General features: G+C 39.2%; 1 protein-coding gene across 2 annotated transcripts in view; it reads left to right on the top strand.

Moving 5' to 3' along the window:
• The window catches only part of ACSL1 (acyl-CoA synthetase long chain family member 1), a 47,649-nt gene extending 35,088 nt beyond the window's left edge, over positions 1-12,561 (top strand). For both annotated transcript variants that reach the window (XM_064449623.1, XM_064449624.1), the window contains 10 exons: positions 1,144-1,278; positions 2,850-2,984; positions 3,908-4,003; positions 4,995-5,067; positions 5,757-5,845; positions 9,116-9,232; positions 9,799-9,942; positions 10,450-10,551; positions 10,631-10,702; positions 10,901-12,561. In XM_064449623.1, coding sequence (XP_064305693.1) covers positions 1,144-1,278; positions 2,850-2,984; positions 3,908-4,003; positions 4,995-5,067; positions 5,757-5,845; positions 9,116-9,232; positions 9,799-9,942; positions 10,450-10,551; positions 10,631-10,702; positions 10,901-11,041 — 1,104 coding nt within the window. In that variant the 3' untranslated portion in view covers positions 11,042-12,561. The remainder of the gene's footprint in view (positions 1-1,143; positions 1,279-2,849; positions 2,985-3,907; positions 4,004-4,994; positions 5,068-5,756; positions 5,846-9,115; positions 9,233-9,798; positions 9,943-10,449; positions 10,552-10,630; positions 10,703-10,900) is intronic.
• The last annotated feature ends 1,129 nt before the right edge of the window (positions 12,562-13,690 follow it).

Genomic DNA, 13,690 nt, shown 5'->3' on the forward strand with positions numbered 1-13,690 from the left:
TATTTTGAGGTCTTTACAACATTGGTGTTTACTTGTATATTTACATAAGGAGTTTAAGCAAGGACACCTTTGGCAGAAGGGAGAAAATACTTGTTACTGTTTGGGGTAGATATGAAGACAAGCTCTGTGAGAAGCAGTCTTTAGAGTCTGCCCCTGTTGCTTAGTTATTTTTGGCTTCCTAAGGAAGCTAGAGGGTCAGTGAACTTGACAGGACAAACATGTCCCACCTAATGAAGGCAGTTGCTGCTCACACCATCTGGACTGATGCATTTTCAGCTTTTTAGCAGATGGTGGCAAAACACAGGGGAAGGGGAGAAGTGATACTTTAGCATGTCTCGTGCAGAAAAGATGAGAGTGGATGGCAGGGAATAAAGGAAGAGGTGTTATGGAGTAAGCAGAAGTAAAAACCAGGAGGTATAGAGAAGCACAGGGAGAGTAGGGATGTTAGTAAAAAGAATAAATAAAACCCAGACGAAATAGGAAGAAAAGGGGTATATAGGTGTGGGGGGTGGGGCTTCTAAACCCTCAACATAGAGAATATAGAACATGACAGGATTAAGTGTGCCTTCTCAGTATAGGTCTGAAGTGATGCAAAAATAATCAGTGGCTCTGCTAGAATCTTCCAAAGAGCATCTTGATCACCTGAAAACAAATCTGCTTGAATCAGTCTTGTGCAACAGGAAGGAAAACCAGAGTACAAGAGAATGAAAAGCATGTAGCACAAGGCAGAAATCCCTGCTGGACCTATACATAGCATGTGCTCACTTTGTTCCCTGCTATATACTAAAAATGTTCTAGTATTTTTAAATAAGCCTGATAAATAGTTAAAGTAGGAAAGTTCTGCTTTTCAGTCTCTTGCTACCTCTGAGTTGCTGGTATTGCCTTATTTGGTCAACAGCCCCTTTTTTGGATAGGGGCTTTTGTGCTATATCTCATTCTATCAAAGTCCTTGGCCTGTGTACACTAAGCATGTCTAGCTACTCGGTCTTTCTAGTCCCATCTTATAGTCTGAGAATGTTGCAAAACTTCTGGGAGGATTTAAGGTGGGATGCTGCACTGACCACCCTGCATGGGATTGTCATACACATATAGCTAGAAAATATACATGTTTTGGGTTTTAACTTTTTTACTGTTTTCTAACAGTGTGTGATTCTATGCCATGGAGCTCGGATAGGATTCTTTCAAGGGGATATCAGACTACTCATGGATGATCTAAAAACATTGCAGCCAACTGTATTTCCTGTAGTACCAAGACTGTTGAACAGAATGTTTGACAAGGTAAGTCTATAGGCATGAGTCTAGACCTGCACAGGGTCTTAAGAGAATTTGAGAAGTCTGTGCTGACATGGTAGAAGAAACTGTTGTGCTCTGGGATATTAAATTGGCATGGTAACAAATTGGTGCATCTCTTCCTAAGAGAGCTGAAAGTCCAGGGAGTAGAACTGGTTGTATTAAAACACTTTCAGGTGGTAAATACTAGTGTTGAAAAGCCTGACTAGGAACTTGGTTCTCTCTAGCTTGATTAATGACTTACTGTTTCGCTATGAGCAAGTTATTTAAGTCAGTCTACAACACGAACATGAGGCTTAGTGTCCGAATGTCATGCTTTTAGCATCTGACTCATGGATTGGAATTTGCAAACCAAGATCAGGTGTTGGCCTATGTTTGCGTGGACACATACAAGTTTCCTATGCAGCAGCCAGCATGTACTAGCTGGGAGAACTATAAACCAGTTAGTCTGGAGTGCTGGGGAGAGAGGGCATGTCAGCAGCCCCAGTCTCTCCCATGCTTGCAGCTTGCTTGCTCAGGGTCATCTGAGATGGGAATTCAGAAGTAGACTCTTGAACTTAAGATTTTGAAATCATCCTTTTGCATGTGGGTGACTGACTCGTCTTAGGATACAGCCAGAGGATTTGAAGGATACAACAAGAAATGAGAGACCTGTCTATGGTCTCTTAGCTAGGACACTGCTTTAATCATGAGACTGGAGAAACAGCAAGTAACACAAGGTTCTGTTTGGCCCCATGAACAAATAGTGCAACTCTGATATATTTGGAGGGAAGGGAATTCTAAGTCCTGCCTGCAGTGCTTAAAACTTAGCCCCTCATTCTGCTTATGCATTCTGTACTGGAATTTGAGAAACACGGCCAAAGCTTGGGACTCTCTTATTTTATGACATCACCTTGCTCGTTGATTCAGGTGCCCTGAGGATTACAACTTCTATGGCACCGTTTCAACCTCACTCAGCCTTGTTGTAACCTAGCATGTGAAGCTAAGTGGGAAATTGGACGGGCCTAATGCTGAAGAGCTGCTGGGTCTGCCTCTTTCCAACTGCTGTTAAGTCTGCTCTGACTTGCTGAGAACAACCAGAAGGAGCTTTTGAAAAGTGATCTAAAAAGCAAGCTTATATGAGTAAGACAGCACTATCTGGTATTTCTGAGGGGACCTGCATCTCCTCAGAAAACCCTGTGTTACTTTACATATTATGATAGTGTGCTCTTCAGAACATGCTGAGGGTTATACTTAATTCAGCTTTTGATCAAACTGGAATAGAGAAGTAAAATATCCACTTTCATTCATACATTTTAATGGAGAAACTATAAATTGAAAAGCATCACACAGTTGCATGGGAAACGGTTAAGGGACCACTTTGGTGGATGCCTCCTGAACTGAGGTAAAGAGGCCAAAATTAAAATCCACAAGTATTTCTTACCAGAATTAAGATGTGGAGCAATAAAGGTTGTTTAATTTATTTGGGCTTTCACTGTTAAGAGTCTCTATGCACGCTTCTGTAAGAAAGGGAAGGGTAGTCTCTGAGGCTTCTAACCACAGATCACTTTTCTTAATAGATCTTTGGACAGGCAGATACTTCGTTAAAGCGGTGGATGCTGGATTTTGCTTCCAAGAGGAAAGAAGCAGAACTCAGAAGCGGTATTGTTAGAAATAACAGTTTCTGGGATAAAGTTATCTTCCGTAAAATACAGGTATGCCTGAAAGCCTCTAAGTCTTTGTATGGTGGATATTGGAACTTTTAAATTGTTATTTATTTGCTCATTATTAGTTTGAGAACAGAGCTCCAAATGTGCTTACTGTGTTACAGAACAGCAGTTTGACCTGTGTTTTCAATATTGGAAGTGTGAAGCATCACTATATATCTTATCTACTTACTAGTTTATAGGCATCAGTTTGCAGTTGCTGGATTTCATATGAATGGTTATAATCTGGTATGGCTTTCATCACTGATTAAAGACTACCTGGCTACTCAGAGTAAAACCCAAAACTGTTTTTATTTCCAAATTCACTTTTCAGTTCCCTCTGTTCTAATAATATCAGCTAACTGTATTAGGCAGGTTTCTCTGAAACAGCCTGGTGCTTCTCTCCTACCACTCTGAAAGCAGACACCGCCCTTCTGAAGGGGGAATGCTAAATGTGACTTAGCGCCACCTGTAGCCCTTCCCGTGTCCTTATTGTTGGTCACTAGTAAGTTATGCCTGCTATTATATCTGGCACTCACTTGCTATGGCCCTAAACTTGGTTGTACAACGTGCCCCTGTGGCTGCTTTTTATAGCCTTCAGGATGTATGAGAAGCTGATAGAAGGTAGTTAAAAATAGTCATTGCTGTAAGGCCACGACTTAGGCTCTTTTAGACTTTTGGCTGAGTTTGCATTGCAGTGGCACTACAGCATAGTCTTTGGAGATGCTGTATGTTTGATACTGTTTTTTCCAGCCATTAAGCAGATTAAAAGTACTGCAAGAAAGACAGATTGCAATAGGGGACTAAACTTTAATCTCTAACACTTGTGGGCAGCACTGTAGGTGAACACTGGCTGAGGGTGGGATGGAAGAAAACTCTGGAAACTTCTCTAAAATGCTTTTGGTGTCCACAGTATCATGTGTCTGTTGTAGGCAAGTTTGGGAGGAAAAGTAAGGCTCATGGTCACAGGAGCAGCCCCTGTATCTGCAAGTGTACTGACCTTCCTGAGAACAGCTCTTGGCTGTCAGGTGAGTTTCCTGGCCTTAATCCTAAGATTTTTAGTGCCTCATTCCAGCTTTGATGTTACAGCATTTTTAGCAGTCTGATTATATGGTTAACTCTTTCTGGCATTCTTCTTGGAGACGACACAAGTGCATACTCCTTTGCAGAGTTTCTCTCTGTCCCCTGAGATTTCTGTATTCATCCCAAAGTCTTTATTATAACTGAAGTAACCAGCTGAACTGGCTTAAGGGAAAGATTTTTTGGGGGGCTGCTGTAAGCAATAATTAACGTTCTTGGATTAAGTTTCTGGGACTTACATTGCTTACAGAAGTATTCATAACTACTCTAGAAAATCTAATCAATGTAATGATATTGTAGTGTTGCTTTGAGACTGGGGAGAAGCAGATTGCGCACACTGCACTTATCTTCAGAGCCTCTTCAAAGTACATGCTTTTTGAGGTAAAATCTGAATAACAGTGGCACAGGATGGAACAAATGTGTTGAATAAATTTCAAGGATAAAAAGCTCTACAATGTGAGGCTTTTGTGAAGCTCTTCTGTGCAGAATGCAGTAGTGTGCTGGTGTAACAATGAAAAGGGAAGCCTGTCTTGTATATAATAATCACAGAGCTGTGATGGGGTATAGGGATTCCATTCCTAGCTGTCTTGGCCAAACCTGTATATGAGGTGATGTGAATGAAGTCATTGCTAGTGCCACTGTTGTTAGTTTTTACCTCTTGCTCCCCCTGTTGCTCTGTTTTGAGATATACAGGTGTCACATAGCATGTGAAATTGCATGAAACTGAGTAAATATTGGAACTGAAGGTGGACTATTAGCACTTAAAACTTGTGTTTTGTGGCAAACTCTAATATAGCGATATTCTCAGAAATGCTGTGGATTTTGTTAAACTCAAGTTGTTTAACAACTAGAAAAAGAAACAAAATATTTTCATTTCAATGAAGAAACTGTATCTTGAGAAGTAAGAATTTAAAGTAATCTTTTGGTTTCACATCCTAGTTCTATGAAGGTTATGGACAGACTGAATGCACAGCTGGATGCTCACTGTCATTGCCTGGCGACTGGACAGCAGGTATGGTGGTTAATGGTCAGCCTGTCTGTTAAAATTCAGGATGCTATAGAGGTCCCTGATCACACTTAGTCTTGACCACACCTATTATGAATCATAAGATCCTGTTTTTCTTCAAGTGAAATAAAGAAGTTTTGAAGGGATCCCTTGAAGTTTCTACCCCTAAATAGCTAGGCATGTTCAGTAATGCAAATTTTTAATAGGATTTGTCCTTGTAAGCTGAAGTGGATTTAGGAGAGGGGAGGTCATAGTATCAACCCCTGTAATCTTTACAGAATAGGAGTATGCAGTGTATAAACATGGTGCTGGAAATTTAAATGGCATTTTTTGGTGTTGGAACAAATGGTCTGCATTTGTCAGCTGTTACATTCTAGCTCCCTAACTGAAAAAATACTGATAATTGAAAGTACAAGTGGGACTTTTGCTACTTAAGTATGTCCATAGAGTAAGGATCCTGATTATAAGAAAAAGCAAGCTTGGGTACATGGTTCAGCTTCTAACATTCTAGGGATATTTGAGAATTTAATGTTTCAGTCCCAGCAAATTTAAGCTATTACTGTATTGGTATTCATGTAGTAAATGATCAGAAATCAGTTTTCCATCTTTTTTTACTTCAGCATGTTACCAGCATATTGTTTTAAGAATCTAACTAAAAGTAGTTCAGGCTATTGAAGTGTTACTTTATTTAATAGGTCATGTAGGAGCACCCATGCCATGCAGTATCATCAAGCTTGTTGATGTACAAGAAATGAATTACTTGGCTTCCAAAGGAGAGGGTGAGGTAAGTAATTCCAAAAGCTCAATACGAGCCTCTTATGAAATCTTGGAAAATGTTCTTTTTTCTTCCCTGAAATATCAAGTAACTGTCTGATTTTTAGTGAAAGTGCTAAACATGGCCTGCTAACTATAATCAGATGCCTGCCTTGCCTGCATGCAGTGCCAGCTAACAATTCACAGAAGCAAAACAGAAAATAGTGTATTGGAGGTGAGAAAAAGCAACTTACTTTGGGATAACAGATTACTATGTATTTATGGTTGTATGACCAACATGCCATCTTCCAGTTGTGGGATAGCTGAGAAGCTAGGTATCCTGTATGGCATTTATCCTTCAATAAAGTGCTAGCAGAGGGCTTCCCACCCCCACTGCCAAGTGCTAGAGAACAGCTGATGCATGTAACTTGTTACGCAGCTTGTGATGTGTGAGATGAGGTAATTTAAAGTGGCTGGAACACCATTAAGAGAAATAGAGAGAAAATGCCATGGAAGCTGCTAATGATTTGTGACAACTGCCTGCGCATTATTCTAAACTCTTTTCTGCGGCCTGCACAAATAGAACATATATGTTTTACAAACAGAACTTTGAGGACTCGACTTCATATGTAATGCTACATGCTGCCTTTGTCAGTATTTTTTTCCAAGTAGAATATATGCAGCTTCAACTTTGTGTAGAGTTTGGACAGATGTCCGTGTAGTGACTTATTTTTTTTCCCCCAAAACCCTGAAAGCAAATTAACTGTGGTGTCTTCCATATGCTTTCAAGAGGCCTTGAGGGCAGCTGGGAGGTGATAAACGGATTAATAAAAAGTAGCTTAAGCAAGTAACTAATTTGTGACTGCATACAATATATAATCTTTATTTGTTTTCGTTGTAATTTGTATGAGACTAGAGATAAATCATTGGGGTTTAATTCCCAGAAATACTTAATGATTCAGTTGGGCTCGGTGGGGAACTGTTTGCACGTGGAGAACAATGCCAAGACTTTCCTGTCTTGCATAGGACCCCATGTTTTGTCTTCATCAGCAATTTTTGCTTCACTTAAATATACTTTTAAAGTTTGGTCTGCTAGAAGAACCAAGTATAAATTGTCATAATCAGAATCAGTTAAGTATTTTTTTAATTTCTAAAGATGTTTTGCTTGTACTTTTAACGTTTGCTGCACTAGAAGTTACTTTGGACTTGAATAAATATGGTAGCCCCTTAATATATCAGGTACCCTCTTAGTCTTTCACTCCTAAATCCCTCAGTGTGAACTACTCTGAATTTAACAAATAAGTGTTGTAACTTGTTTCACAGAACTGGAGCCCATAGCTATACCATTGGCTCTCATTATCCTTTGCCTAAAATAGATCTTCCTCATTGCCTGTCTGCTCTTCAGCTGGATTAAACACTCTTAGTCCTCCTTTCTGAGAGTAAGCTTTCAATATTCTCCTTTCTGTCAGCCTTGCTTCTCACTTTTGCCAGTTATCCATATTAGAGAAGAATAAATTTGTGAGTAGAATTATATATGCTGATAAGCAGATGAGGTCTTAGTGCCAGTTAGCAGGACACACATAAATGGTTTGTCTCTACTGGGAAAAGCTGTCACCTACTGCCATCTTGTGATGGTAGGAACCATAAAAAAATGAAACATTTCGTCAGTCAACCTTTGACTTGACTGGGACATACAGAGTTTCCTACTCATATCCTTCCAGATAAACCCTGTTTTATAGGCGAAATGGCTTGGTTCTTAAAATATTACCTTCGGTTTGGTCATGAGTTTGGTACTGTGCCTACAAGGTCATCAGAACCCTTGTTAATACTCTGATCTCCCTCCTATTGACAACATCGATTCATTGCATTGTAGTTCACCAGCATGCTTAGATTTTATGCTGAGGTAAGCACTGAAAATACTTTGGATTAGTTTTTCAAGAATTGGTCTCTGAATGACATTACTAATTTCGTGTAGTCTGAGAATTGGTATTAGTGCCTGAATATTCTTTAACCAGTTCCTTGCCCATTTTATAATTCTACGAATCCCCTAGACTAATAGTTGGCCTAGTATTTTATCAGCCTCTATTGATATTGGTTATCCATTTGGCCTTAACTTAAATCTGGATTTTCTATCCCATTCTTCTAGATTTGCTTTAGAGTCCTGATACTATTGCCCAGACCAGACCCTGCTTATTGTCTCCTGTATTCATGCATGCCAAGCCACTCTCAAGCTGGTGTAATAGTTTGAATCCTTTGTTGCTCCTGAGGACACCTGTGTAGAGCTTTCAGGGTTTTTGGACTCCTGATTCCCCAACAACTGTGTGCAGTGGGCATCTTTAAGTTTTGCTTCAATATTTTTTGTCTTGCCTATCTCCTTGTCCTAATTTCTAGGGAGGCATTTTATTGTCCTGCTGATCCTTAAATAACAAGATTCCTATGTCCTGTGTCCTCACCAAAGAAAACTTAACACAACCTTGGGTGTTACATTGAGAAGAAAATACTTCAATCTGGGATCGTCTCTGGATACTCTAGGCTCTACTCCATGTTCCTGACTAGCTGCTTTACTTTCATGCTTTTACTCTTACTGACAGATAGTCTACTAATTGTTTTAATTTAGCTTGTAAGGTCTGACCTGATTCTCTGGCAACCTCTTCACCTAGAAATCTTCAGTCTTGTTGGTCGTCTTCTCATACTCACAAGTATGGTTTTTTGATTCTGATAATGCCCATGCATTCAGTTATATCCAGAGAAGTTGTTCTTAATTTTCTGCTTGGTACATTAATCCAGACAACCATCAATGTAAAGAAATTGCAGGTTTCAGTGACAGAGAAGTCTTCAGTGCTCTAAGCCCTAAGGAATTAACTGGTTTACTTTTGGACTACAAACGTAATTGCTTGATATCCAGATTTTTCATCACTAGTTCTGGCACAATGCCCCTGCTGCTTACCAAAGCTGAAATAAACACTTTGCCAGGCTGAGGGGTAATATTTCTGGATCTAGCAGAATTGCTTCAGATAAATAAAACCAAATATTCTCTGATAAATTCAGATTACTCAAATAGCAGGTAGGAACACTGCTGCTAGACTGGAAGAGGACAGATGCTTCCAGTTGCTTCTTGCTATACTTTATACCAATGAAAAATGTTAGGTCTCCGAAAACTATAAGCATAGAGATTTCTGGTACTAATGCATAAACTTCATCTTGTCTCTTCAGTGGGGGTTATTGAGAACCATTAAAGAAAGCATTCATTGTAAATAGTGTGTGTTAACTTCCCTTCACATTAACAAATGGCTATTTTCAGGTGTGTGTGAAAGGGCCAAATGTATTTCGTGGCTATTTGAAAGATCCAGAAAAAACAGCAGAAGCTCTGGACAAGGATGGCTGGCTTCATACAGGAGATATTGGGAAATGGCTACCAGTAAGTTAACTTACAGCTGAAATGTACTTCTGTAGTTATTAGCAGTAACTTAACAAATAAAATAGAGAATATTTGGTATTAAACACAATGACTTAGGTGAAAGACAAGTAATTTTAGGAGGAGGGTAGTAATTTTTCTTGTAAATAAATCTGTGTGTCTGTAGGTTAAAAAAAAGTATTAGCAGTACCAATCCTAAGGCTTTCTCTAGTTCAGGTTAGATAGATGAGTGCAGAGCCTGTTTCTGTCTAGCATGAGTTTGACAGTACTCTGGCTCTAGCACTATTTTACTGTACTACCTGGTCTAACTTAAATGAATAAACTGTCTTGGATCATTCACAGCATTTAAGTTTGTATTAAACCAGAATTCAAGCAATAGCATTTCTGGTCTGTTGTTGAAAGCTTAACAAAGGTTGCGCAATAATATCTGAAGTTGAAATATGTAGAAACAAACTCTTGTTTTATGTTTTACTTCTGGTACATTGTTATCTAATGTGTCATGCTTAAGCTGTGTACGTTGGTTTTTCACTTGAAGTGCCTCTTCTGAGCGGAATTTATTCTGTCAACAGAACGGTACATTGAAGATCATTGACCGGAAGAAACACATATTTAAACTAGCCCAGGGAGAGTACATAGCACCAGAGAAAATAGAAAATGTGTATCTGAGATGTGAAGCACTTGCTCAGGTGTTTGTCCATGGAGAGAGCTTGCAGGTAAGCATTCTTCAGATAATACTAAAAATGAATGCAAGAGGAGACTGAAGAAAAGTTTTTTCTTTCCTCCCTCCTTCCACCCCAAACGTCATGACTGAAATCTTAATTTTTTTACACCAGGTGTTTGGTTCTGAATTCACTTTCAACTCAGCAGTTATGATGTGTTTCTGGATTTAGTTTCACACCAGGTAGCAAAGCTAGATTAATTTAGCTGAGTATTAATGATTGTACATAAATTGCTAAGTGTGCAGGGAAGATAAAAATAGCCCAAGATGTGCAGGTGTCTGCAGTTGTAAGTTGAAATGTGGGTCTTAACAAGAGTAATTTTTCTAAGTGCAAGCTTCTGAACTGCACTCCAGTGTTCAAGTAGCAAGAAGCTGCTGACCTTACAGCAGTATCAGAACTGATGCCCAGAACCTACCACTGACTAGCTCCTACACATTTCTTACTAAAGTGCTGACTTCAAAAAGAAAAAACAAACCCAAAACTTTACACATTCCTTTTTAGGCCTTTTTAGTAGCTATTGTGGTACCTGATCCTGAGACTTTGCGCAGCTGGGCCAAGAAAAAGGGATTTGAAGGCTCATATGAAGAGCTATGCAAGAACAAGGTGAGCCATACCTAAGTAAATAATTAGCTGTTCTGCGTCGACTGTTTTGAAGCTATACCATGTATTCCTGTATCCACAGGACCTCAAAAAACACGTTCTGGAAGACATGGTGAGGATTGGGAAAGAATCAGGTTTGAAGTCATTTGAACAGGTACGGTGCTAATGACAACAGAACACCTAACTCTTTAAACTTCAATACCAATATAATATGACTGTGCAGAAACTGGTTTTAATTTGCATCTGGAAAATCTGTAAAGTGATGAGCTTTGTTATGATGTCTTGGCAATCTTTTTAATAGCTTTGCCTATTCCGAGGAATGAAGCTTGGCTAGTAACTGTTTATTTTCCAGGTCAAAGACATCGTCATGCACACTGAAATGTTTTCTATTGAAAACGGCCTGCTGACACCAACACTGAAGGCAAAGAGACCAGAACTGCGAAAATATTTCCAGACACAGATAGAGGAACTCTATGCTAATGCCAAAATGTAACTGAGAACGGAATGAGGAAAGTGGCACATGTCTGATGTCTACTGTTGGCCTTCGTATCTGTAATTTGACTACAGCAAACATAGGGAAGGAAACTGTGCAATCATTAACTTGTACAAAAATGGGTACTTGCCATAGGAACAATGAAGAAATGGAACACTGCCTTACCGTCAAGTTGTGTTGCATACTGTTTTTATGGTGACCTACAATTTCCAAAAAGAGCCTTAATTATAAATGGTAACTATATATAAGTTATTTAAGACTTCCTTGGCCAAAAATGGGACTCTTTTTCACCAAGGAGCTAAGGTTTTCTTATTGCCAGCATGTTTGCTGTCTGCAGAGTATTTTGCAGTTGTCAATTCCACAAAGGATTTGGCAGGTTTGAAAAATGCCTCTAAGTATCTTGCATCCTTGGAAGGATTACTTAATCTGGTACAACAAAAAAAAAAAGAGAAAACAAAACCACCACCAAAAAAACCCCTCTACATTTGTATAGTTGCTATCACATCTTGCATTAGCCCTAATATTAACTGGGGCAAGGCATCTGGGTGGAGTTTTTTCTCCCTTTTTTTTATCTGCAGCCGGTTTTGAGATCTACTTTTATAAGGTAGAAGTCAGAACTCCACACAAAGGAGACTGATGAATACAAGTTTCTCGGAGTAAGTCTGCCTATGGTGGTTCTGCACTGAAAGTGCGGATGCAGTTAATTCAGCAAGTGTACATTGCTACACTTAACACATATCCAGAGTAATGCCAGCCCTGTAAATGAACAGATCCTAACTCTGGCAAGAACACTGGAGACCTAAAAACAAAGTGATTCAGGAGGTTGGGCTATGCTAACAGCCAGGTAAACACTGCACCTGTACTAGCCACTTGTTTCCCTGTAATGAACGTGTATTTAAAATGCATTTTTTAAAAATGTGCCAGGTCCTCTATAAGCAGAAGAGCTTCTGACATAACCTCTCAGTTTTCTGTGCTTTATATATGAGCCACTGAGTATTCTTCACTAAATAGCAAAATAGGTCAGGTAGAATGTTTTTGCCTGATGCTTTGCAGCAATTGGAAGTTTTTGAATACGCCAACAGAACTGTGTGTTGGCACAGGATAGGTGTTTGTTCAGGGATAAAAACCTAATTCCCAGATAAATTACAAAATAACTAGTTACCTTTTTGTTTGAGAGACAGCAGAAGTAAGCCTTATTACAGCATAAGTCTTTTGCTATCCTTAACAGAGTTGGTTTTGCATTAGCGTTCATTGCTGTTTGTTTGAAACATGGATATATGTAAAATACAAGCACAACAAGGTTTGCACTAAGATTTGTGTGTGATTGTAATGCACTACTCTGTAGCATAATTTCATACGTGTGCAATTAAGGTACACAAATCCAAGTCAACTGTTAGAGCAGTAGTTTGTTACATTGGAATTCAAATGTTTGCTTAGTGTTGGCTATTTCTATGTTTTATAAAACCAAAACAATTTTCAAAACCAATGAAGGAAACCAAAATAAATATTTCTGCATTTCATATCAGTGAAGTGTTTGTTTATCAAGGAAAGATGCTGCTGACTAAGAAGCCGAGGTGTAATTTGGTAGCTCTAACAAGCTGTAAAACTCAACTGCTACGAACATTCCCAATAGAAGATAAATGCTGGTGTTGACACTTTACTTTTGGAAGGCAACTTTCTGCTTTGGTCTGATATTTATGTGTAAGTTTTTGGCCCAAAAATCTGTAAGAAAGGGATGGTGTTGTATGTAACTTGCTCTATCAGTTTTCTTCAACAACAAAATAATCTTTGTCTGCAGTATGAAGTATTTCTCACAGTTAGGTAGTGTTCTTGCCATCGTAAACAACTTCTGAGCAAAATCTGGAGTTTTCTTAAACTCTTATGCTACTTTTGGGTGGTAGTGGTGGTGATGGTTGTCCTTCCTGTGCTGTAATCATTCCTCCCCTTCGCCCGCCCTTATACCATGCATCTTGCTTTAATCAGCAGTATGGCAAGAAATATTTATCAGACCATCGTAGATGAAGCAGCACCACCAAGATAAGGCTTAGAGCTGTTTTGATGTTACTGTGAAGTAATAAGCACACTTCTGTCCCTAGTCATGGTAGATTTTTTCCTTCTGAGTAATTTTGTATGTTCCTTTATGCATTCCTTCCCTGCTAAATGAACTCTAAACAAAATTTTTTGTCACTAAGTCAATACCATATTCAAATGTGCATGTATGCTGCTTGGAAAGGGAGTGAACTGTCACTGCGCCTCTCCTAACGGAGATAGCTAAGCGACGGTTGAGAGCCGGATCTATGGTTTATGTTTGTAACACATCCCATCAAAGAAAGCTTTCTGGAAGAGCAACTTACCACTACAGAAACAAAGCTGCATGCTATGTAGTCTGTACTACTAGTTAACTCTGGCTCACAGACTGCTAAATGGGGCTGGGTGCTGTAGCCAGCAAACTAGAAAAGTATAAAGAGAACACTTGACCTGTTAATCCCAAAGTGATATTTCACTGTGTTGGCTTATTTGGTTGGAAGGGGGGAGGGCAGCAGCAGATCATCCACAGGTAAGGGTGTTCTTCCAGTGAAGAGGTGTGGCATGAAAAGGGCCCCTCCAGCTAGCAAGACTTGTTGTTAATAGGAGGTTTAGTAATTTGTC

The sequence above is a fragment of the Phalacrocorax carbo genome, chromosome 4, assembly GCF_963921805.1.
Source record: "Phalacrocorax carbo chromosome 4, bPhaCar2.1, whole genome shotgun sequence".
NCBI classification, from domain to species: domain Eukaryota; kingdom Metazoa; phylum Chordata; class Aves; order Suliformes; family Phalacrocoracidae; genus Phalacrocorax; species Phalacrocorax carbo.